The sequence below is a fragment of the Dipodomys merriami genome, unplaced genomic scaffold (genome assembly GCF_024711535.1).
Source record: "Dipodomys merriami isolate MVZ:Mamm:240054 unplaced genomic scaffold, mDipMer1.0.p SCAF_335, whole genome shotgun sequence".
Classification (NCBI taxonomy): Eukaryota; Metazoa; Chordata; class Mammalia; order Rodentia; family Heteromyidae; genus Dipodomys; species Dipodomys merriami.
In genome coordinates, this window is record NW_027204882.1 from 981,590 (window position 1) to 1,006,004 (window position 24,415).

General features: G+C 37.6%; 1 protein-coding gene across 1 annotated transcript in view; it reads right to left on the reverse strand.

Annotated features, from left to right (window-relative positions):
* Positions 1–24,415, reverse strand: part of Trappc3l (trafficking protein particle complex subunit 3L) — a 45,433-nt gene that overhangs the window by 18,075 nt on the left and 2,943 nt on the right. Inside the window, exons 2-3 of the mRNA XM_069986949.1 lie at positions 24,243–24,340; positions 21,919–22,018 (exon numbers count right to left, since the gene is read on the reverse strand). Coding sequence (XP_069843050.1) covers positions 21,919–22,018; positions 24,243–24,340 — 198 coding nt within the window. The remainder of the gene's footprint in view (positions 1–21,918; positions 22,019–24,242; positions 24,341–24,415) is intronic.

The window sequence follows — 24,415 nt, forward strand, 5'->3', positions numbered from 1 at the left end:
TCAGAGTTAAGAAAACATAGATTTTTGCAATCCTAAATAACATAATAGATCTAGGCAATAAATATTAACTTAACTGCTAGAAAAGAAAATCAAGGTGGGGGGGGCAGGAGGAATCAGGCCTCATTCAATTTGAAGCTACACATGTATATTTTCATCTGTAAAAATGTCAACCGGATATATGTGCTTTGTGATGCAAGAAAAGAATAAGTAACACTGCCACTCATGAAATACTATTTTCTAAAAATTTACATTGGAAGCCAATGAAATATTTGGACACAATTTCTAGTTTTCAGAAAATATGAATGACAGAAAGCAAGAAAATTAAGAAGATGCACCCAGCTAAGTCTAGATATAGAACTTTTTGATGTTGGTGGTGGTGATGGTACTGGACTTTGAACTCAGGACTCCTACCACTTGAAGCTTGCAGCCCTTAGAACATTCTATTTCAAAGGTTCTATAGCTAGGATCTAAACTGTCTTCCAAAAGCTTATGTACTAATGGCTTAGTCACCAGCCCCTAGAGCTATTGGGAAATGGTGGACTCTTTAAGATCTGGAGCCTAATATAAAGAAGTTGGGTCTTTGTGGACATGACTTTAGAGGGGATATTGGGATACTAGGTTCTTCTTCTTGTTCTCTTTTTGCCTAGATTTGCTCTACCATGTTATCTGTATAGTGATGTTCTGACAAATTACAAGACTAAAAACCATGGGGTCAAACTACCATAAACTGACACTGGAGCCAAATAAAAACTTTCCTCCTTTTAAGTTGTTTATCATAGATATTTGTCAGTGACAGAAAGCTTCCTGAAACAATATGTTACTCAGTGTTTCTACAGATCAATGGCAGAAATAAAGAATAAATATGATATAGAGATAATATAATATGTGCACTTTATTTGTATCCTATTTCAAACAAATGGCAAGAAAATGTCTGAAATATTTAGAGGAAAATGGATGGGTAGTACATAATTTTACAGAATTAGTTTTGTCATGTGTTAAGTGGCATTTTGATTTATATCTAATTATATAAATATATATATATAAATATGTTGACATGATATCTATATTTTTCTGTAAAATACTCCAGAGAGAGAGTTTGTGGGAGGAAGGGAAGAACAGAGAGGGAACAAGAGAGGAAAAAGAAGAGAAAAAGGAAGTAGATGAGAATAGAGAAAGTTGTTTAAAGATTAAACAAAATGGCAAAGTATTTGGTACTTTCGACCTTTTGAAGCTGAATAAGAGGTACATTGCCTTGTTATTTTTACATTTGTGTATGCTGGAAAATTTTTATAATAATTCTATAACAAAATTATTAATATGTTTAAGTCAGTTCTTTTGCTGATTGCTGGTTATCCCTCACTTGGCTTTCTGCTGCTGAAGAGAAGCCCTGCCTGATGTCTTATTATATTTTTTTAAAATTACTTTCATAATGTTTTGTTTATATTCTCATAGCATGTATTCTTTGATTTAGTGCCTGGTATTTTTGCTAAATATACTTTGGGGTAGGCCTTTTGCATACATTTTACTCCTATGAGATATACCTTGGATTGTGAAATGACATTTTGTTTAAAGAAAATCTAGTTGGTGAGTTTTTTCTTTAATCTCCTTCTTACTCTGTATGATTACCAGGGACCTACGTTGATTTGAATTGAGAACGACACAACTACTAAGAGACAACTACTGAGTTTTACTAATTTTTGAAACTAAGTTCACTCTAGATTCTAAATTACACAAGCATATGGAGAGAAATACATTACTAGTACCAGTTTTATAAAGAATATTAAAACTCACAATGGTTAGTGGTGCTTAAGCCACTTTTAACTATAGAACCTAAAAGTGACTCCTAACTTCTACGGCACAAATGTTGTCTCATGGTGCTATAATGCTGAGTGTTCATTTAACCTTTAAAAGCATATTATCTAGAGGAGCACAAATGGAGGGAGGGAGGGTGACAAAATTCAGTCATTATACTCAATGTACAATATGTAAAAATTGAACTAAATAACTTGGGGGTAGCAATGGGAGGAGGAAATGGGACAGAATGATGGAACCTGACATAGAATTGTAACCTCTTTGTACAACTACTTGATAATAATACCTATTTTTAAAAAGCATGTTCCCTCGTTTATAAAATGAAGATGTTGAATGAGTACATTTCAACTTTTTCCAATTGTTATAGCCAGTAGTGCATGTGTTTCCAATCTACTGAGTTCTAGGTGCACACAGAGAATAGAGGTCCATCTCTAAGTTCTCTGACCTCTGAGCCCCTAGACTCTTTCACATCTCAGATCACTTTTTACATCTGGGGTTTCTGGATATTTGGGATAGCTATGCTAAAACATGATACTTCTACTGTATCAGTAAGGTCAACTTCCTGGTTTGCTTCATTTCCTTAGATAAAAATGACTATTGACAAAGAAGGCACTTTCATCAGTGAAAAGTTCATATAAGGTATAGATTACTTCCTAAACTTAATTTTATACATTTCAGATTCTATCTTTCTTTTTATAACTTCAAATTTTCCAAACATGAAGCTATATCAATATTAGAAAGAAATCCTTACACATCTTAATTTGTAATAAAATATTGGGTTAAAATGAAGAAATGAATTTGTTAATTCACCTAATCACATTCACTGGGTTACTTCAAGGAATAGGACCAAGTTAGTAAAGTAAGAACTCGGGTAATATTGAATAACTTCTCTTTAAAAAGAAGCTCAAAATGTAGTCATCCTCTGAAGTGTCCATCCCCCAGAAAATGGCGACTGGATGCTTTGTCAAAACATTCCATTTCTGGATTTTAACATAAAGGGAGATGTTTCTACAGTAATAATAAATGCTGATGGCTTCAACAGAGCAAGGTTATTTCTCCCCAGGGTTTTGCTAGTCATGGGAGGAAACATGAGGGATAATAATCAGAGTTCCACAGAGGTTGGTTTGCTTCCTTAACAGTTGGCTGAGTGTGAGTGGGTTTCGCTGACCCTGTCCATGCCTGGAGCAAAGCAGTCACAAACATCATGCATCTACACATTCGTCTTTCATCGGTTTCCATCCATTTTAACACAGCTCTCAGCTCTTCCTTTACTCTTGACAGATAAGCGAATCCTCTCAGCCACTGGTGGAGGGTCTTTGTTTCCATCAAAACACTTTAATCTCAGTCATTTCTGTGAACTTTTTCCCCCAATTTCATCCAGTGACTTATTTTTATTTGGAAATGACTCTGGTAGAATAACATGAGAGTGACTGGTAGAATTGGTTGTAAGGTCTGGAGGAATGGCAGCCATTTCATGCCATCCACTTCTTCAGCATTCACCCAATAGCTCTGTGGATAGTTTGAAAACCCTTGCTCTGTGAGGTGCCAGTGGCTCAAGCCTGTACTCCTAGCTACTCAGGAAGCTAAGATCTGAGGATCAAGGTTGGAATCTAGGCTAGACAGGAAAGTTTGTGAGACTCTTATCTTCAATTAACCACCAAAAAAGCCAGAAAAGGAGCTGTGGCTCAAGTGGGGCAGCACCCAGGCCCTGAATTCAAGCCCCAGAACAGGCATACTAAGGGAAAAAAAGGGAAGGGAAGGGAAGGGAAGGGAAGGGAAGGGAAGGGAAGGGAAGGGAAGACCCTTGTTCTAATGTAAATACCCTATTGGGGTATTTTTAAGTGATTTTTTCTCTGAGATTATGATTTAATTGTTCAAACATATGCTTGAGTATCCGGATTTTTTAAATACTCTAAGTGATATTGTGCTGATATAAAGTATCATTTGGGGAGTATTTCAAAAGTGATTTGTTCTCAGAGAATGTGATTTAATTGTTCAAACATAAGCTTGAGTATGAGAAATTTTGAAATACTCTACATGATTTTACAGTACCTAAAATCAATAACTATTGTGCTGATATAAAGTAAAGGCAAGCCTGGAGAACATCTCACTTCTATGACCTACAAATCACACTAGGCAGGGATGGCCCAGAGTTTGTTGGGCTGTCCTAAAATGTCTTTGGGTTGTTAGGTTCAAATAGATTTTGCTTATGCCTCAAGGGTTTGCTTTCTCAAATATTTGCTCCAAAGTTTTCATCTCCTGGTAAGGAATGTCATTATAAATAATTATATATCATAGTATATATAATAGTTATATATAACAGCTATATACCTGAGCATTTCAGGAAGCTTTTGGTGTTTTCAACCCACACACTAAGGTTTGTTATGAAGGAGTTAGGTCACACACAAATGTACTTTAAAGTTAAAAATAGTTGAAAAACACAATGTGCAAGATTACCCTGTATTCCATGCTGTTTCTTAAAAGCATGTCTTCCTTTTACAATGAGAAAGTGTTCTTAGATTTGAGGACAGGAAGTTGCCATTGAGAATTCTGTACAGACTTTATTAAAATAATTCTTCTTTTTAATCTCCTCACATTTGCTTTTTGGCAACATCTTTGTCCAGTTCATTATGTAAGTGGCTCTGCTTTTCCTTCAGAAGCTCCCACACCAAGTACAACTGACATTAAATAAATGTGTATGCTTTGTTACCATTGATCTATTTCATGTCAATTTAATTCTTAGGCTTAGTAAAAAAACAAAACAAAACACACAGAAAACCTTAGAGGTAAAGGTTTGCCTTTATGTCATTCCCTCATAACCTTGCTCCAAAGCAGCTAAAAACCAATAAAAGAAAAACCAAGATTCTCCAAGGAAAGTTAGGGTAGGCAAGTTTTTATATACTAAGATGGAAAATTCAAAACTTCTCTAGAACCTCTGTGGTAATAATTCCAGGGAGAAAAAAATGCCTGGGTGAATCCAGATTTCCTGTATACTTTGATAGTAACCAGAAGAGAAAGACAAATATTCATACAATGAGAGGTGGTACTAGGTTTGCAGAATTCACTAAGAATTAAGCCTCAAGTCTCTCAATTAAAATTCAAGGATAATTTCCCTGCAGGTGCTTTCCTATTAAAACTGTGCCGTAAGCAGCTGATGTGGTCTTCTGGGGTCTACCCAATTCAGAGTCCTACAAATTCATAGAACTTGTGGCTGTACATAAACACTTTTCCACAAAGAAAAACTTCTATTTCTTCTACTCTTCTGCCCCTCCCAGAGGCACAGAGCAGAATAGATCACATATATGTAGTGTTACATAAAGCTCTCTTGCCTACTCAGTGGGGGAGAATCAAAAGTGTCCACATTTCTTTAAAAAGCTGCTTCTGAGGTACTTTATTAGTCACTTTTACTGTAAATACACTCATTTTTAAATAGTCCAAATGTAATGTTATGACTACAAAGTTTCTTTTCCTTCTCTTTCCACTCCCTTCTCTCCTCAAAAATGTTATTAACTAGGAAAATGGCATGGCATTCAGCTCACGAGGATGCCAGCCTCTCTGGAATGTTATGTTGCATTGGGCTGTGACTTCTATGGAATTCAATGCCTATTTACCAAGGGCTCCCACTTAGTTTAATATATGGTTAAAAAAAAGTGGAGGGAAAAGGAAGTCAATTTAATAGTCTTCCATTATTCATTTTTCAGTTAGCCTTTGAAAAATAGCAATGACAAAGAAAGATTTTATATTTAGGCTTAATCTATCTTGCATTTTGTCCAGTTGAGGGAGTAAAGGAAGCAGTCATTCTAGACCAGTGTTGAGAAAGGGCCTTATAGGGTGCTTTGGTCCCTGGGTCCTCTCCTGCCTCAGTGTGCCGAGAACTGCTCTGTCTGATCTGGCCTTGTTTCCACCCTATCTGTCAGGATCTTCGTATTCACAAATGACCTTTTCACTTGGCTTTTCTCCACCCCTTCTACTCTGTGCACGGTGAGGAACGAGTAGGTCTCAAATTCTACTTAGACCCCGCAGGATCTTACTTTTCTACTTCAACCTTTTGACTGGCGTGAAAAGCACACACAGTAATAGCTAAACTCCCAAAGTATTCTAGTATGAGACAGTGACAAGGTCCCCACGTGGTTTAAGATGTGTGGATCTTTGTAACTCACAGTGCTGAGCCGGTAGCTGCCCTTCCCTCTCCTCTCTTCCTGTACAGCACCCTCCTCTTTTCCTGTCCTTCACTGCTGGATTTCCTGAAAGGTTGTCTCAGGTGGAGTGGATTTGAGCTGAATGGGAGTGACCCTGCACTAGTCACTGCCTTCCCATCCATGTCCTAGAAAGTAGAAGTGGCATTGTCATCTGGTGAAACTGGCAGCTGGGCGTCACAGAGATGTGTTACCATCTGATGAGGCAAGAGTTATATTATTGTCACCTTATGTAAGGATCAGCAAAAATCAGTTCTCCATAACATCAGCAAAAGATTGTAGCATGGCTAGGTGCTGGTGGCACATGCCTGTAATCTTAACTACTCAGGCTGAGATGTGAGGATTACGGTTTGAAGCCAACCTGAGTAGGAAAGTCTGTGAGACTTAGCTCTAACTAATCAATAGAAAACCTTAAGTGGAACTATGGCTCAAAGAAATTGAGTGCTAGGCTTGAGAAAAAAAACAAAACCAAAAAACTCAGGGTCAGTGCCCAGATCCTGAGTTCAAGTCCCACAGCTGACCAAAAAAAAAAAGATTTTAGCATACAGAAAGGTAAAAGTTGCAACACAATAGATTCCAGATTCTCCTATATTTTACTTCTTTCTAATTACATTTCTTCGCCTATCCCTGAAAGTAAGTTGTGTAAAAGCAAAGGAGTGGGCGAATGTAACCCAATTCTAAAATTGAAAATAAAATTTTTATCCTAATGAAAGACCAAATCTAGGTCAGATATGAATGCTCTCTATTTGGCATTAGCATTATGAAGGCAACACTATTCAAGGTGTTGGACATTGTACTGAGTAATGACATTTAGGCTTAGAATGTGAATTATAGAAAGTGAAAATGTTCTAAAAATGCTCATTATCTAAAAACTGAAGGAAGACAAATGCAAAAGGAAAGAAGAGTTATTTTTTGCCTCTGCAAAAAGAACTAATGGTTACTAAAATATACAAGCATAATACTACAAAACTTTATGGACGGATTATACACATGGCTCAAGTGGTAGAATACCTGACTAGCAAGCACAAAGCAGTCAGTTCAAACTCCAGTCCTGAAAACAAAACGAAGCTCTCTTTTTTTTTTTTTGGAGTAGGAGAAAGAGTACATGAAAGAAAAGGAAGGGAAGAAAGAAAGAAAAGGAATAGAGAGAAAGGAAATAAGGAAGGAAGGAAGGAAGGAAGGAAGGAAGGAAGGAAGGAAGGAAGGAAAGAAGGAAAGAAAGAAGAAGGTAAGAAAGAAAAAGGTGAAAAAGAAAGAAGAAAAAAGAGGAAAGCTGGGCGCTGATGGCTCACACCTATACTCCTAGCTACTCAGGAAAATGAGATCTGAGGATCTCAGTTCAAAGCCTGCTGGGGCAGGAAAATTCATGAGACTTTTTATCTCCAATTAACCAAGAAAACTGGAAGTGGTGCTGTGGCTCAAGTGGTAGAGTGCTCGCCTTGAGCTGAAGAGCTTGGGGACAGAGCCCAGGCCCAGAGTTCAAGCCCCATAACTGACAAAAAAGAAAAAAGAAAAAAGAAAGAGGGGAAAGAAGGAGGAAAGAATGAAAGAATGAAGGAAGGAAGGACGAAGGAAAGAAAGAAAGAAAGAAAGAAAGAAAGAAAGAAAGAAAGAAAGAAAGAAAGAAAGAAAGAAAGAAAGAAAGGAAGGAAGGAAGGAAGGAAGGAAGGAAGGAAGGAAAGAAAGGAAGGAAGGAAGGAAGGAAGGAAGGAAGGAAGGAAGGAAGGAAGGAAGGAAGGAAGGAAGGAAGGAAGGAAGGAAAGAAGCAAGGAAAGAAGAAAAAGAAGAACAAGCAAGCTCACAGGTTCTCTGGCTCAGCAGTCTGGTTCATGTTCATTTTCTCTGGGCAGTTTTCCTATTCACATAAACAATCAGGTTATCGCTAGCAACGTTCTTTGAAAAAACACAATGCCTAGAGAAGGCCTGAACTTAGAAGGGGAAAAGTTACACAAGAGAAATCCCTATAGGATTAGAGAAACTGAGCAACCTTTTATTACTGGTTCTTTCATAGGCTCAAAAGAAAATCTATCACTTTCTACAGTAGAACAACCTCATTTTTCTAGGAAGGATTTGTTTACCTCTCTTCTCTCAAAGAATATCTTTGAGCTTACTGTTCTGAGAAATGTCTGCCTCATTCTCACTAATGGTTTAAAATACTTGCTTTCCACTAACACTGTGGTTTCACTTGGATGATTTCCTAAGGGAAACATTTTTTAAGGTTTTCTTACTTGATTATTATCTGCAGAAAGCATAACAAAGAGTTTGCTTTACTTCAGTACCTTACAGTAAGCATTTTAAATGGACCCTGTTCTCTTCTAATGGTTTCCCCACATTCTAGTCTCTGGAACACAGAAAAGAATAACCTATTTTAGTAAGATGAGGAAGGGGGAGCGAGGATTCACAGGTGAAGTTGATTTGATTTTACTAATGTAACTTTGTATTGTTGGGACATAGATTTAGCAGTTCCTTTGCTCTGTTATAGAAATCTCAGAATGTGCTCAGAGGCCACCTCTCCTTCCTGGAGGTGCTGTGATGTCAGTTCTGGTCTTATTATCTTGCCACTCTAGCCACAGTGAATATGCTCCAGCAGCCATTGGGAGTGCAGTAGTCATTCTATAGTTTGTCTAGGGTTGTGTTATGGCCTAGCATGGAAACTTTACAGAACTGAGGCTAGTGGTTGACTGGACAAGTTAAAGGCTCTCTTTCCAGAGCTTTGAACATGAGATATACAGAGAAACATCAGTTTGGAAAAAATCAAAAAAATACCCAGAGAAAAGAGGAAGCAGAACCTGTGGAGCACTGGAGACACTGGTGCTGAGCAGAAAGAATAAGAATGTTAGAACAAAATAAGTAGGGAATACATGAATCACCAAAATGCTAGGGGACTGAAAAGAGAACCAACAAAGCCTGCTCCTACTATACATAGTGGAATTCTATGCTGCCATCAGAAAGGATGATATTGTACCATTCATAAGGAAATAATCATATTAAGTGAAGTAAGCCAGACCCAAAGAAACACAGGGTTTCCCTTACATGTTGTAACTAGAAAGTGCCTATAAGTCTACATGTAAACATAATAGATGGCAAAAAAAACCAAAACATACACTTGAACATGATAAATTATACAGGAGTCTAGACACACACAGTGAGACCAAAGGAGGATATTCTTAGGAGAGGATCACAAAGGCTCAATAGTTATGGGCATATGATCATACAAAATGATGTTTACTGAAATAAACTCCAAGAAATGGAAACAAGAGTTTTAATGCTATTTTGCTTCTTGTTTTTTCTCCTTTGTCACTATTTTTAATTTTTGTACCTTTTGTCTTGTATGTAAACTTATCTTTTTGGGGGAGGGGAAAAGGTGGTCACAGAAATGATGAGACAAAGGGTGAGCAATTGCAGCAGTGATACTCACTGAACACTGTTGAAAATGAACTATACAACTTGTGGGGGAGGTGGGGTTGGGAGGGATAGACTGAGAAAATAAAAGAAAAAGTTGACACTGTTCAAAAAGAAATGTACTTATTACCTGACATATGTAATTAACCCCTCTGTACATCGCCTTCACAGCAATTAAAAAAGAGTATACTCTAAAATTTGGAAATTAAAAATAAAGAGAGAAGACAGAGGATTTGTTCTTCTAATAGGTCTGACCATTCCATCCCAGAATAAGGCCCTATGATCTAAAATACCCAAATGCTGGCAAGCAAAAGGAATCTAATACAACCTAATACAATTTGATTCCATGATGAGTTTGACTCCTAATAATATGACATATAAATGAGATTTGATTGCCTATTTAGTTTTTGTGTTTTGTAACCACAACTGACCTCAGAGTAGAAGAAAGAAGTCTTATCCTTTGAAACTTTCTATATACATACAGATAATAGAAAAATAGAAACATTTTGATTAAAAATGTGCAAGATAACGTCACCATCTATTACTTAATAAGAATCTGTTACTTCTCTGCCTAGGTTCTGTTGACGTTCAAATCTTCTTGTTGAAGGTTCGCTATTTATTATAAACTATCCAACACATTTGGAACACTGGATTGAATGGAGTGAGATACGTATGCTTGAAATAGTAAGGTCATTCTGTATGTGGTCCAAGATATTGTTCCAGTCCAACTTAGAGACCAGTGTGGGTCACTGCCCTCTTCTGGACAGAATAGAAGAAGAAACAGTGTCTGGCTATATGACAATATTTTTTCAATATTTTCTAAGTTCACTTCGGTAACATTTAATGAATATCTACAGACATGACATCCTACACCAAACCACAGCGTTGTTAGAAATTTTCACTCCCTTTGAAAAGCTCACAAATGTAATAGGGAGAGAAAATTGTCCAGAAACAAACCATACATTCACTGGATAAAATACCAAATTCAACCAACTTGACATGTGTAATTATTATTTAGGGAAGCTGTTATTTGCATTCTTTTCCTTATTGGGTCTCTCTATGTTTCCTGGGCTGGCCTCGAGTCCCTGGATTCGGGAGGTGCTCCAACTCTATCTTCCTGAGTATTTCAGGTGCATACCACTGTGCCTAGCTCATACTTGGTGAGACATATTTGGTGAGGTGAAAAATGAAAAAAATGTGTATTAATGATGCTAGTCAACAGAAAATTCTTGGAAGATCAGACACAAAGCATGATTCATTTAGATTTCACCAATGGATTAGAACATTAAACAAAAATGTAGACTCACGTTGCTGTGTTTTCTGTGTAAGGTTATTCATGAGCTTCCTTTCCTCTCTGAGGTTGGTCTGTCAATTTCGGTTACTTACCTCCACACTGCAACTCATGCAAGGCAAACTAACTTTCACCTTAGGCCCAGTAAAAACCTGTAGATTTTTCAGGTAGTAAATCTGACTGAGTTAAAAATCTATCAAAGCCTTAATATGGATTTTAAATCTAACCCCAAGCTCACATGCCAGAGTCCATTTGGGTGGTAACTGCCACTGTGCCTTGCATATCCAAGGGACTTCCAGAGAGTAGAGAACAATTTCCCAGCAGTATTCTTTAATAGAATTTACAGCAATAATAAACTATCAAGAGTAGAACTCTGAGAGGAAAGATTTGGTTATCAGATTAAGAAATTCATAGAAAGGACAGATAGTAGTAGCTCAGTGCCAGAGTCTCATGTTACCCAGGAGGCTGAGGTCTGAGGATGGCTGTTTGAAGCCAGCTTGGGCAGGAAAAGTCCATATGACTCTCAACTCCAATTAGTCACCAGAAAATTGCAAGTGGTGCTATGACTCAAAGTGGTAGAACACTAGCCTTGAGTGAGAAAGCTCAGGGACAGCACTCAGGCCCTGAGTTCAAGCCCCACCACAGGAAAAAAAAAAAAAGACTGTGTCTACATTTAGTAAACTTCACAAGGTTTAACAGAAGGTGCTTATTTGAGAAGGAAGTTTTCATACTGAAACTGTGCTTTCCTAACTGCTTTTGTTTTCAGGAAATTGGCATTGCCCTGGCCAGAGAAGAATATAACTTCCTTCCTTCATTCCTTTACTTTCCCTACCAACCAGCTATGTTGTAGTGAAGGCAAGAAGAATTCCACTAAAGGAAGAGTGAAAGGGTCAGAAATGGCCACAGGAATAAGTAATCATCAGAATGGCTCATGCTTTCTGTGCTGGTGGTCAGAGGATCACCTTTCAGCTTAAAAGCCACTGTTCATTGCCCTGTGCTGTGATGCTCCGAGTAGAGCACACGTACATTCCTCCTTTGCCCATAGAAGGAGCTTTAGAAAATACTGCAAAAACATCTGAGGGAAGCTAAAAGGAGGATACAGAATCAGAGGGAAACAGGGGAAACTATACAACAGAGGGGCCCACCAGCTGCACTGGACATGGATGAAAACGAACTAAGCAACTCAAGGGCAGCAATGGGAGGGAGGGAATGAGAGGGAAAGAGGGAACAGCTGACACTAAACAAAAGGAAAGAAATGTACATATCACCCGATGTGGAAGAAATAGTTGTATTATTGTCAAAGCTCATAGAATTCACAAACATTATAGACCATGATAATGACACTTTGTCTTGTGAAGGTTAAAATGTGTTTGTGACTTTAACTAAGTCTCACTATCTGATAATAAGTGAAATTTGTGAAATTTATGTAATCACTTAATTTCAATAAAAATTATTATTATTGTTGTTGTTGTTGATTGTTGAACTCTGGGCCAGGGCGCTGTCCCTGAGCTCTTGAGCTAAAAACTAGCGCTCTACCACTTGAGCCACAGCGCCACTTTCGGTTTTCTGGTGGTTTATTGGAGATAAGAGTCTCATGGACTTTCCTGCCTGGGCTGGCTTTGAACCATGATCCTCAGATCTCAGCCTCCTGAGTTGCTAGGATTACAGGCGTCAATTTAAAAAAATATTTTTTTAAAAGAAATTACTGCAAAAAGAGAGTGATGTTCATCTGGCTGCAGAGGGCCTTTCCTTGATTTGCTCCGGAGAATCAGTCTGGAAACCCAGCTGCCTTCTCTACCACTTGTGCCCTGCAGTCTCACCTTCTTTTTTTTTTTTTTCAGTCTCACCTTCTGAAACCAGATCTGAGCTCGGGTTTGGAAAGAAAAACCGCCCTCAAAATGCCTTTCTCCTTTGTGTATTGTCTTTCAGTCCTAGGGTTCTGAATATTTTCCCCTTTTCTTTTCTTTGTCTCCCTAGCTAATCTCCTATATGTCATTTGTACTTTTTTATATTCAGTCTTCTGTGTCTGTTTTTTGGCTCCTTACTGGGCCCTCACTGGCTAACATTCCCAGCTGTGGCACTCACAGCAGTGTCTAACAAAAATGTCTCACAGAGTTGATGTCTCTGTGGAAGGTGAAATCACTGTTTCTGAGTACAAATCTGTGTTGAAGGTTGATATTCTTTTTTTTTAATTTTATTTTATTTGTGAACATACTGTACAGAGGGGTTACAATTACATGGGCAAGATAATGCATACATTTCTTACCAAGCATTGCAGCCTCCTCCTTTGTTTACCCTTCACCTCCCTTCCCAGCCTCCCCCCTCCCCCCAACCCAATCCTCCCCCCCTCCCTCCCCCACCGACATTGTAAAGCTCCTTTTTGACATGACAATTTGTACTTCTCATTGTTGCAACAGGTCCACCTGAATCCTTAAATGACTTGTTTTTCCCCATCTCCTCCATAAGTTGTACTGACATCAAGTATATTGAAAGCGGGGGTTATACTGTGGGGGAGGGACATACAAAGCAACAAAGAAATAAACTATATAAATGCGTTAGAAACAAATGCATGAAAGAAAAAAAAACATTAAAATACCTATCTAAGAATTCATTTTCCTAACATCACATTATCTGACTTTTTCAGCTTGACTCATACATATACTAGATATTGCAAATAAGTGAAACCATGGGACCTGTGTTTCTTTGTGCCTGGCTTACTTCACTTAATATAATTTTTTCCAAGTCTTTCCATTTCCTAACAAATGGGGCAATGTCATTCTTTCTGATGGAGGCATAGAATTCCATTGTGTATATATACCACATTTTCTTGATCCATTCATCTACTGAGGGGCATCTGGGTTGGTTCCATATCTTAGCTATGGTAAATAATGCTGCAATAAACATAGTTGTGTTGGTAGCTTTAGTGTGGTCTTGTTTGTAAACATTTGGGTAAATGCCCAAAAGTGGGATTGCTGGGTCATAGGGGAGCTCTATGTGAAGTCTTTTGAGGAACCTCCATACTTCTTTCCAAAGTGGTTGAACAAGTTTACATTCCCACCAACAATGAAGTAAGGTTCCCTTCTGTCCCTCCAGCATCTGTTGTTGTTAGAGTTCTTGATTTTTGCCGTTCTAACTGGAGTGAGGTGATATCTCAATGTTGCTTTGATTTGCATTTCTTTTATGGCTAGGGATGTTGAGCATTTCTTCATGTGTCTATTGGCAATCTGAAGGTTGATATCCTATAGAATGGAGTTTTATCATATGTTCATGGAAACCTGTGCACCCAAATAAGAAAAATAACAGATGCTACTGACTATTCTAATTTGCTGGAGCCATTTTGTATGGACTCAATTTTAATCTTTTATTTTTTTTCTTGGTGGTACTGGGGAATGAACTCAGGGCCTCACATTTGTAGGACAGGTGTTCTACCATTTGAACCATGCCACCAGGACACCTTTTGCATTGCTTTTTTTTTTTAGATAGAGTCTTGTTTTATGCCCTGGATGGCCTGAACTCTAACCCTCCTACTTGTGCTTCCCTGTTCTGCCAGGGATGACAGGTGCACATTACTGCTCCCAGGCATTATGCTTCCCACATAGCGTGAATAACAGGTGTGGCCCACTGCACTTAACCACTGGTTTAGGTAGAGTCTGGCAAACTTCTTTTGTTCCAGGATTACTTCAGACCAAGATCCTCCAGTCTCTACTTCTCAATTGTCTAGGACTCTAGGCTTCAGCCATCATGCCTGACTCAATTCTAATCTTAAATCTCATTTTTTAATGAAATGAGTAAAATCGTCTGCTATTTAGATTTCTCTCTGCATTTCCTGATCCTTTGCCCTAGAGTTTATTCATTTATTGCAGTCCCCATTTAAATTTCCTCCCTTGTTTTAGAAATACTCACTTTTATTCCTCCTATGAACATTTCCTTTCAAGTGTTCCATTGATTTTATATCATTCACCAAAAAAATCATTGCTTACACTATTTAATTAAGGTAAAATTCCAATTTATATATTATAAAAAGAGATGATCTCATTCTTGCTTTCCAGAAAATCCCAACAAGTACAGTATATTGGATTCCAATATTTTAATCTAAAGATCAGCATGACAGGTTTTTACATCTTTTCATACTGTACATTTCTCTATTTAAACCTCCTATTAAGTAATATCACCACTGATGTGAAAGGTGAACTGAAATGTTCCTCTATTGTACCTCAGAGAAGTAGCAATAAAAAGCTGTCCTAACCCGATGAAGAGAAATTGTACAAGACTAAGAGGTTGTAACTACTGTCTGATGCTAGAAGGTAGAGATGCTCTGAGAGCCTTTGGAAACTACACCCTTCACTGTCAGCTGTGATGGGTGTAATTAATAATTAAGTGTCTACATTTTAGCTAAGGAAAGCAATATCTGAAAATCAGGAGACCTATGGCTGAAAGAAATTTCATCTGACAAATATGGGAACTGAGGCTCCCAAAACAGAACAACTCACACTTAATAACCACATAGTGGACTTGTGGCTGAGTAGAATGTAGACTCTCTCTTTTAATCTCTACTTGATTGGTATGATTAGGCTATCACTTGCCTCCTGATAAAGATCAAAGATCCTTGTGTATAAATTATGTGTATGGTGCTAGCAATCAAACCTAGGACCCTGTACATGCTAAGGAAACCCTGTATCACTGAGCTATATCCCCAGCCCTAAATTACTTTACTGGTATACCTGGCTAAGCCCAGTCTTCCTAAGTTTTCTTGATTTGCAAAGATCATCTAGCTCTAATTAGTATCATCCTCAAGTAATAAAAATGTTTTATCATAAATGTATTTGGAGATTCTGAAGTATATTTTCATGCAATAAAGAGATATTCCTAGTTCTTAGACTAGAAGCAGATACAACAATGTTTTCTAACTTTCTCTTAAAATAAACTAGAAGACAACATGTAGATTTGTAAAAAAAAAAAAAACATTTAAATCTAATATTTCTCTTCTACAACTAAAATCAGCTATGATTGTTCAGCAAATTACATATTTTCATTTTAGAGCAACTACAATTTTTCTCAGAATAGTTATCATAATAGGAAAAAACTTCAAAAGTATGTTTTAAGGAAAAAATGTATGAGAAAAAGCACTGGAACGCATCAGAAGCATTAAAGATCTTAGAGCACTGTGGTTAACTTTGCAGTTCTTGAAAGGATATAAGTGATAGGTGGGAACTAGCTTGAAGTTTCATGAAGGAAATCTGTTTGCCAGTAATTCATTGCTATGTTGCAAAGTTTTGCAATTACAGCTATTTTTCAGTATCTACAGGAAGCTGGTTTCAGGTTCCTCATGGATACCATGCTTTGTGGATGCTCAAATCCCTCTACAAAATGGCACAGGCATAGATAGTATTTGCTTATAATCCAGTGTGTGTGTGTGTGTGTGTGTGTGTGTGTGTGTGTGTGTGTGTGTTGTGTATATGTGTTGCTAGGGATTGAACTCAGGGCCAGTCTCCCAAGAGCTCTACAACTTAAACCACACCCTCGATGCTTTAGTTTGTCTTTCAGGTATTATACCTTTGCCCCAGTTGGCCTTGGACTACAATCCTTACATGTTGGCCTCCCAGGTAGTTAGGATCACAGGCATGTGCTGTCATGACTAGCTTCTCCTGTATACTTGAAATCATCTTTTCATTACCCGTAATACTTAATATATAAGACTGTTGCGTAAACATTTGTCATACCATATTGTTTAGGGGCTAACAACAAGGAAGAGGCCTGTACATGTTCAGTAAAGACAATTATTTTTCAATTTGTTTTAACCTGTGGTTGTTTGAGTCGACAGATATGACACAATAGAATCAGAAGACCAACTATACAATCTTTTTTTATGTAATCACAAAAAGTAAACTGATAGATGATAAAAATCACATGTAGAGCCAGGTCCACTTTAATACTACAGGAAGTTGAATTTGGAGACTGACCACCAGCTCTATTTTATATAAAGTTTGGGACGGACTGGACTCCGTCATGAAATTTCTTTTCAGACCACTAGAGGGCAAAATTTGAGGTCCAGTGCATGCTGAGAGAATTTGTCAGATGCTTAGTACTAGAGTGACCTCTTTAGAAAAGGCAAGTGAGAAAAATAAGGAAAAAGAAGAAAGAAGAAGAACACTTAAGGCTACACCATCCATTTTCTTTTTCTTTTGGCAGTAGTAGGGTTATGAACTCAGGGCCTCACACGCACTGCACTACCTACTCAGGTGTTCTACCACTGAGACAATCCTCTAGTCCTCACGATCCTCCTCTTCCTCTTTGAAGGAAGAAGTAGTGCAGAGCCGAGGGTAAAGTCAGAACACTCATTCTGATGGGCTTTTGCTAACTCTGAGAAATTGCTCGTCTTCATTGAGTCCATTTTCTTCCTATGCATTCTCTTTCTCTTTGGAGATCCTGGGTTCTGTGAAAGCCAGGGTGTTGGGTGCCGGGTTTTGGAGGAGAAGGACAATGGTGCACTGCCCATGTGTGGTCTAGGAGCACAGCGCAGCAGAGTACAACCGCTGCCTTCTTCCTGCCTGCTGTGTTTTGAGGGCAGCATGTGACTAAACTTCCGGTGACTCTGCCCTAGTTCTCCAACACTGACTCAGTGTCATTTACCCTACTTCCTCTGAAGAGAGCTTACAAAGATGAATGAGATAATGCTGCCAGAGGCCAGATCTTTGGGTGAACACTGCTAATTACAAGCCATGCATCAGTGGGCAGGTTCATAACGAAAATCTGACCCCCTCATCCGGGTCAAAAGACTTCTGAAATCGGTGACCTGATGGAAGAGAACATAGCTTTTTTTCTTTTTCCTATGAAGTGAAGATGATTAAGGAGTAAAAATCAAGCGCTTAAAGAAAATGGGCAAAGACCAGAGACAATTGCTCTGCACAGGAGAGCAGGGGTAAAGGTGCTGAAATGTTCTCTTAATTGTCAAGAAAGATCTTGCGTAAGTGGAAGTGGAGCTTTTCCCGGTTCACTGAAGACAGCAGAGCAATGGACTTTCGTCACAATGGATATTTGCAAAGCAAATAATGTGCATGGGTTTTTTTTTCCCAGTTTTATATCAAACAGACTCATTTCTAAAATGATCAAAATTAAGGTATCTTTGGGAGCTGCTTTATTTCCTTTAAAAGCAAAATAGCTTTCTGCAACGGGGAACATTCTGTAGGGTTTTCTTTTTTCTTTTCTTTCTGGCTGAGATAGAAATCCTATTATCTCTGTACACACCATCCAACATGTCTCATTAGTCCTTCTTAATCCTTTTCTTCTTTAATGGGGTGTACAGAAAGGGCTTCTCTTCTACTTCTGCCCACTGAAGACCAAATTGTTAAATGGATTGCAGAGTTCCTCATGAAAGGGACTCAAGGGGCGCTTAAATGTGTTAGGCAGTGGGGAGCATCTTCAGGACCCACGGGATCAAAAAATCTCTCTCCTCAAAGGATTTGAACAGATAGTTCTCGTTCTTCCCCCTTCCTCCCCTCTTCCTTTTCAACTTTCTCTCTTATTTTCTTTCAATTAGTTTTTATTAAATATTACCAAGTAGCAAAACTTGGGTCAGACCCCAAAGAAAGATTCACTGTATTTAATATTGGCCTTGTTATGTCCACTTTTACATCTACTTTGTGTTCTTCATGTGGCTGACAGGACACGGAGGGTATTGACATAGAGGAGCAGCGGGACAAGGAAATGTCATGTGAGACCTCCACTCATCTTATCTATTGCTGGGAATACCTTTGTGTGTGTGTGTGTGTGTGAGAGAGAGAGAGAGAGAGAGAGAGAGAGAGAGAGAGAGAGAGAGAGAGAGAGAGAGAGACAGAGAGAGACAGAGAGAGACAGAGACAGAGAGAGTGACAGAGAGAGTGACAGAGAGAGTGACAGAGAGAGAGAGTGACAGAGAGAGAGTGACAGAGAGAGAGAGAGACAGAGACAGAGACAGAGTGACAGAGAGAGAGAGTGACAGAGAGAGAGAGTGACAGAGAGAGAGAGAGAGAGAGAGAGAGAGAGAGAGAGAGAGAGAGAGATGGGGCTTGAACTTGAAGCCTGAGTGCTGTCCCTGAGCTCTTTTGCTCAAGGCAGACACTCTGTCATTTTGAGCGCCACTTTCAATTGGAGATAAGAGTTTCATATACTGTCCTGCCTAGGCTGGCTTTGAACAATGATCCTCAGATCTCAGCCTCTTGAGTAGGTAGGATTTAGAGGTGTGAGCCACCAGCCCCTATCTTTGGGGAATAACTTTTTTTTGTCAGTCATGGGGCCTGAACTCTCTGGGCCTGGGCACTGTACCTGAGCTCTTCAGCTCAAGGCTAGCACTCTACCACTTGAGCCACAGGGCCATCCCCGGCCTTTTCTGTTTACGTAGTGCTGAGGAATCAAACCCAGGGCCTCATGCATGCAAGGTAAGCAGTCTACCACTGAGCCACCTTCCCAGCCCCTGGGGAATACCTTTTACAGAATATTTGTTAGCAGGTGTTTTGAGGATAATAATAATAAGTTTTTTCTTGGCAATTTTCTGAGATATTGTGTAGCCCTGGCTGATCTTCGATTCACAATATCTCTGTCTTAGACTCATAATTTCTGGAATTACAAGTGTGAGCTACCACACCTAACTAAAAGTTATTTCTTATACTGATTTTGTTTTTAATCTTACCAGAGAAATCTAAGCTTTTCTTTCTTTCTCTGATTTAAATGAATAAGTGGAAATATCCCTTTCAAGTCCATAGAAGCTCTTCAGTATTTGGACTTTTACATGATCAAGAATAACAGCAGCAAAGAACTGAAGAGTATCCACATGATAGTACTATTCTAACTAGAGCTCAGTCAGACCAACAGCCAATATTCTCTGGACCAAGGGCATGTATGGTTTTGAGCACATTCCAGGTAAGTTCTGTTCTTCAGATGCAAGAGGGAATAACACCTAGTAATACACATAATATATAGTATATTATACTGATTTTATATATTATAATTATATTAATATATTTTATATTTATATATTATACCAATTATAAATATAAATAAAATCAGAAATGAGGTTTTCCTGTTTCATTTTTTTAACTTTTTGTATTCTCTGGATATTAACCTTTTTTTTGTCGGTCGTGGGGCTTGAACTCTGGGCCTGGACTCTGTCCCTCAGCTCTTCAGCTCAAGACTAACTTTCTATCACTTGAGCCACAGCACTACTTCCAGTAATGAGGTTTTGATATCTCCACATCCAACTGTCCATTGCTCTTTATTCAGGAGAAATTTAAAATCTGTCTTTAATTATGTCTGTTTAAACATAAATGAAGCTGAGCATAGTGGAACAAACTTGTAATTCCAACACTAGGGAGGCAAAAGCAGAAGAATCACAAGTTCAAAGCCAGCCTAGGCTACATATTACAACTCTATCTCAACAGACCCAAACCAAACCCAAACCAAAAACAAAAAGCAAAAAGCTATGAGTGACTATATTATTAAAGGAAAAATATCATATATGTATAAACATATCCAGAGGAAGAAATGAAAACTCACTGATTCTGCTAACATATTGCTAGAATAGACTCTAATTTGCCCTTGGAATTATTTTCTTTTTCAAATACCAAAGCTGAAGAAGCAACCTTAAATGTATGAGACAAGTTTCATCTTTCACATTGTATAATTATTTTCTCAAATTATCAGCCAATATTCTGCCATAAGAATCTGCAGGCTTGGCTCTTCTTAGACATATTTTATGGTTAATATTATATATTCATATGAAGACAATACAATAGATTTGAGCAGAGGTCAAGAAAGTAATTATCCAACTATTATCATGACTGAAAGAATGAGACTTACTAACCAACAGGCCTGAGAGGGCTACCAACTAGAAACACATTAAACACAATCATCTACATTTATATTTTTACTCTATTTACTTTCTACTAAAATGACTAGTATTCTTATAGACTTTGTTTAGAGAAAAGTTATTTTGTCTTTTAATCCTTTTCTTCAGGATCTAGTTTATATTCCACCAATAGAAATGGAAAGTGACTTTAAAAAAAAAACCTGCTTAAATGATAAACTCACTGTGTTAAGGTTGCATGATTCCAATTTCAGTCTATGTCTTACTAACCAGGAAATAATTAAAGTAACCATTTCAGTAAGTGGATTGCATTTTTAATGCATAATTTTTCAAATATACTATTTTTAATTTCCTCATATTCATTCTGCTATATAGCTTCATATTTGGAGAATAGAGATAATAAACTTCTAGTCTGCCTATTTCAGAGCGCTACTAAGCATAAAAGATGAAAAGGAAAAGACTGCATGAAGAATCACAGAGCACCTATGGTAGTGTTGCAGACACTCATGCGAAGAGTCAAGTTCGGTTATGTCTAACAATATCAAGGATTAGAAGAGGAAATAAGAATGAGACTGACTTACTAGGTAAGCTGTATGAATGTTGGGGCAGTATACCAGGACCCCCTAAATATTTCCTATGTATGGTGCTTTCTGAGTCTCCCACAAAGTAGCATTGCTTAGTTAATAACCATAGGCCTGGAGATCCAAGGAATACCGGCTAAAGATGAACTTCACAATTTTATTTATAAGAAAATGGAGCTAGTCTCAGACAATTCCAACTTGTCTTCCATACATCAGGGCGGTGTTTGTTCTTACAGCACATGCATCTATGGGAAACTTGATTTTTCTCTTAAAAAAGCATTGCTCTGGGTAGAATTATAACAATAGTCTATAACATTGCCAAAGACTATCTTCTTTACTTGCTGGCAAAGGCTACGTAAGAAAACTGGAGTATAATTGGGGCTTTAAGATTATCTATTTTATTCTCCTACCATTTGCCTTCACAAGATATTTGTCTCACTTTCACACACACACACACACACACACACACACACACAGTGCAGTTGAGAAAAATCTATAGATGCATAAGTGCCTGGAAGCATTTTTCTTTCAGCTTATGATAGCTTTTTCTCTGTGGGGAAATAAAATGCTTCTTAATCAGAATCCCTTCTATCAGCACCTAGAAATGTATATACATGGAACTTGTCCAACTAGAACAGAAAACCACCAAACTCAGAAATAATCAAAGCTTCTTTGACAGAGTTAGGGATGTAGCTCAGCAGCAGAGCATTTACAACACATGCATGAGGCTTCAGATCTGAACCCCAACATCAGAAGCAACCAATAAAAATTTACAGTGAGAAAAAGAAATGCATTTACCTGAGCAATTATGTCGGCAATTTCTGAGTAACTATGGCATCTTCTCACACAGGAACGAGCCAAAAAGTCTTCCACCAGCCGTGTCCCAATGCCATAACCCCTGTAGATGATGGGAAAAAATAACGTGGTCCGCAAAAACCAAATGTTGACAAGTCAACTGGCCTTTGGCAATGGGCTTCATAGTGTCCCATAGTCCACAGAAAGCAACACACCCAGTCAATTTTATCATTTCCTTCCTTCCCTCGCTTGCTCCCTCCTTTCTTTCCTTCCTTCCTTCCTTCCTTCCTCCCTTTGTTTTGATTTTTGAACCAGGGTATTTTAATGTATCCCAGATTGGCTTTGAAATTACCATGTAGCCCAGCTGGTCCTTGAACTCATAATCCTTTGAATTCATCCTCCAGGGTGCTGGGATTATAATTTTGAACCATCACGCATGGCCATTTCCATGTTTTCTAATCATCATGATAGATAACCATAGATTCAGCCAGTGAGAAGAGCGATGGAAGTCAGGAAATTATACACAGGGCAGCATTGTGTATATCTTGCCAGTGAGAAGAGTGATGGAAGTCAGGGCATTATACACAGGGCAGCATTGTGTATTTCTTGTTGTAGTCAAAGGTTTCTACAAAGCAGTTACTAATATGCCAAATCAAAAATGTAAGATGCTTTCAAAATCTATTTAAGAAAGTCAAATGGGAAATTTTTTCTTAACACCAAGCCTCCCTGCTGTCTTTCAAATATTATTTATTTATTAGATAGGATAAAAAATTATATCATTTGTAAATGACACGATCTTGTATAGAGAAAATGTATCTATATACTATATGATTAGAACCAGTAAAACAGTTCAACAAGGCTGTAGGATATAATGTCAATATGCAAAAATCTATTGTATTCACAGTAGCAATAAACAATATGACATGCAATTATAAGTCAATTCCATTTACTAGAGCACCAAAACAAAAACAGTATTTATGATGAAATTTTGAGTGAACAAAAAAGCATTGTCGAAAGATATTAATGAATATAAATATTTATTCCACATTGTTGGAAGCTATTAATCAGTTTATTTGTAACTAATACCTTATTTGTATTTATTAACATCTGCATTCAACTAGCCAAATATATTTTTAGTCAAGTAAATGTTCTTGTTCATTTTCTACAGCTCTTTCATCAAACAAGGCAAATTTAATAGAAATCAAATAAACCAAAGTCACTTCTGAAGATGTTAAAGTGTGACCAAAGCGTAGAACAGCTTTAGCAGCTGTACCAGATTCGTCTGAAGAAGTGAGTGAGGCAAGTCTTAGGTGGGTGGTAGTTGGCTTTTACAGGAATGCACCTGTCTAATCTAGAAGACATGCAGACATTAAAATTAGAAAAGAAAATAAGCATATGTACCAAAACTCAAAAGGAATTTTCCAAAATGAATAAAGAGAATAGTACATAAAAAGGAAAGAAAAAAAGTTAAAGACAAAAAACCTTTCAGGTTTTTCCTCTTAATGTAACCTTTTTCTGTGTTCTAAGGGAAAACGCAATGAAATCTTTTTTTAAAGTCTAAAATGCTAGGCTTAATTTCCTCTTTTACCAGCCAAAGACATCTCTAACATATTTTCCAGATATTTCTCTGTTGCAATTTTTTCATAGTCCTTAATTGAGAGTTAAAAATGTTGACAGATTTTATTATTTGGCATTAAGATGATGATTATATAATTATTTGGAGGAAGGTTAAATATTTAGAAGGTTAAATTTGGGCACAAAGCAATCTTCATTAATACAGGAATGTGCTTCATTTTTTTAAAAAATAAGGTTTTCTATTTAATGTGTTTCCAAGTCAATTACAGTAATGGTAAAAACATCCAAGCAATAAAAAAAGAAAAATCTCCAACCTATAATTCTTCATGGTTTGGTTTTGTTCTTGGACAATTCCCGTTAGCGTTCGCACATACTTGCTAGGTTTTCTATTGTGATGAAGGTGAATTTTTATATTGTAATGTTATATTAAGGGGGAAAAACTGAAGAAAAGAATGAAATTTGAGGTTCCAGCATATCACTAAAAGAAGAATTCAGTTTTGCCACATCTTCTGAGTATAAGAGGCCAAAAAGGAAATGATTTCTAACTCAAAGCAAAGGCATTTCACAGTTGAGATGCCTGAGGAAATACTTATGATTTTATAATATCAGCCCAAGTGTCAGGAGAAGAAATTAAATTCATCTTCCAGATGTGGTTCATTATAACCATAGAGCAAGCTGTTAGAGGCAGAAAAAAAAGTATATATTACTAAGAAACAATGAATATTCCACAAAGGTGAGAGCCTTTTACTCACATCTTATCTAAGTATGCGTTTACATCCTCATCCTTTTCATAGTCTTTACACAACTGGGCCACCAGAGCTCCGTAGGTGAGGACAAAGAGGTCTTTGTTCTGGTGGGGAAAGAAAAGATGGGTTTTGGTGGTAGGTAGATGGGTTTTTATGCAAGCATCTGTTTATTTTTCCAT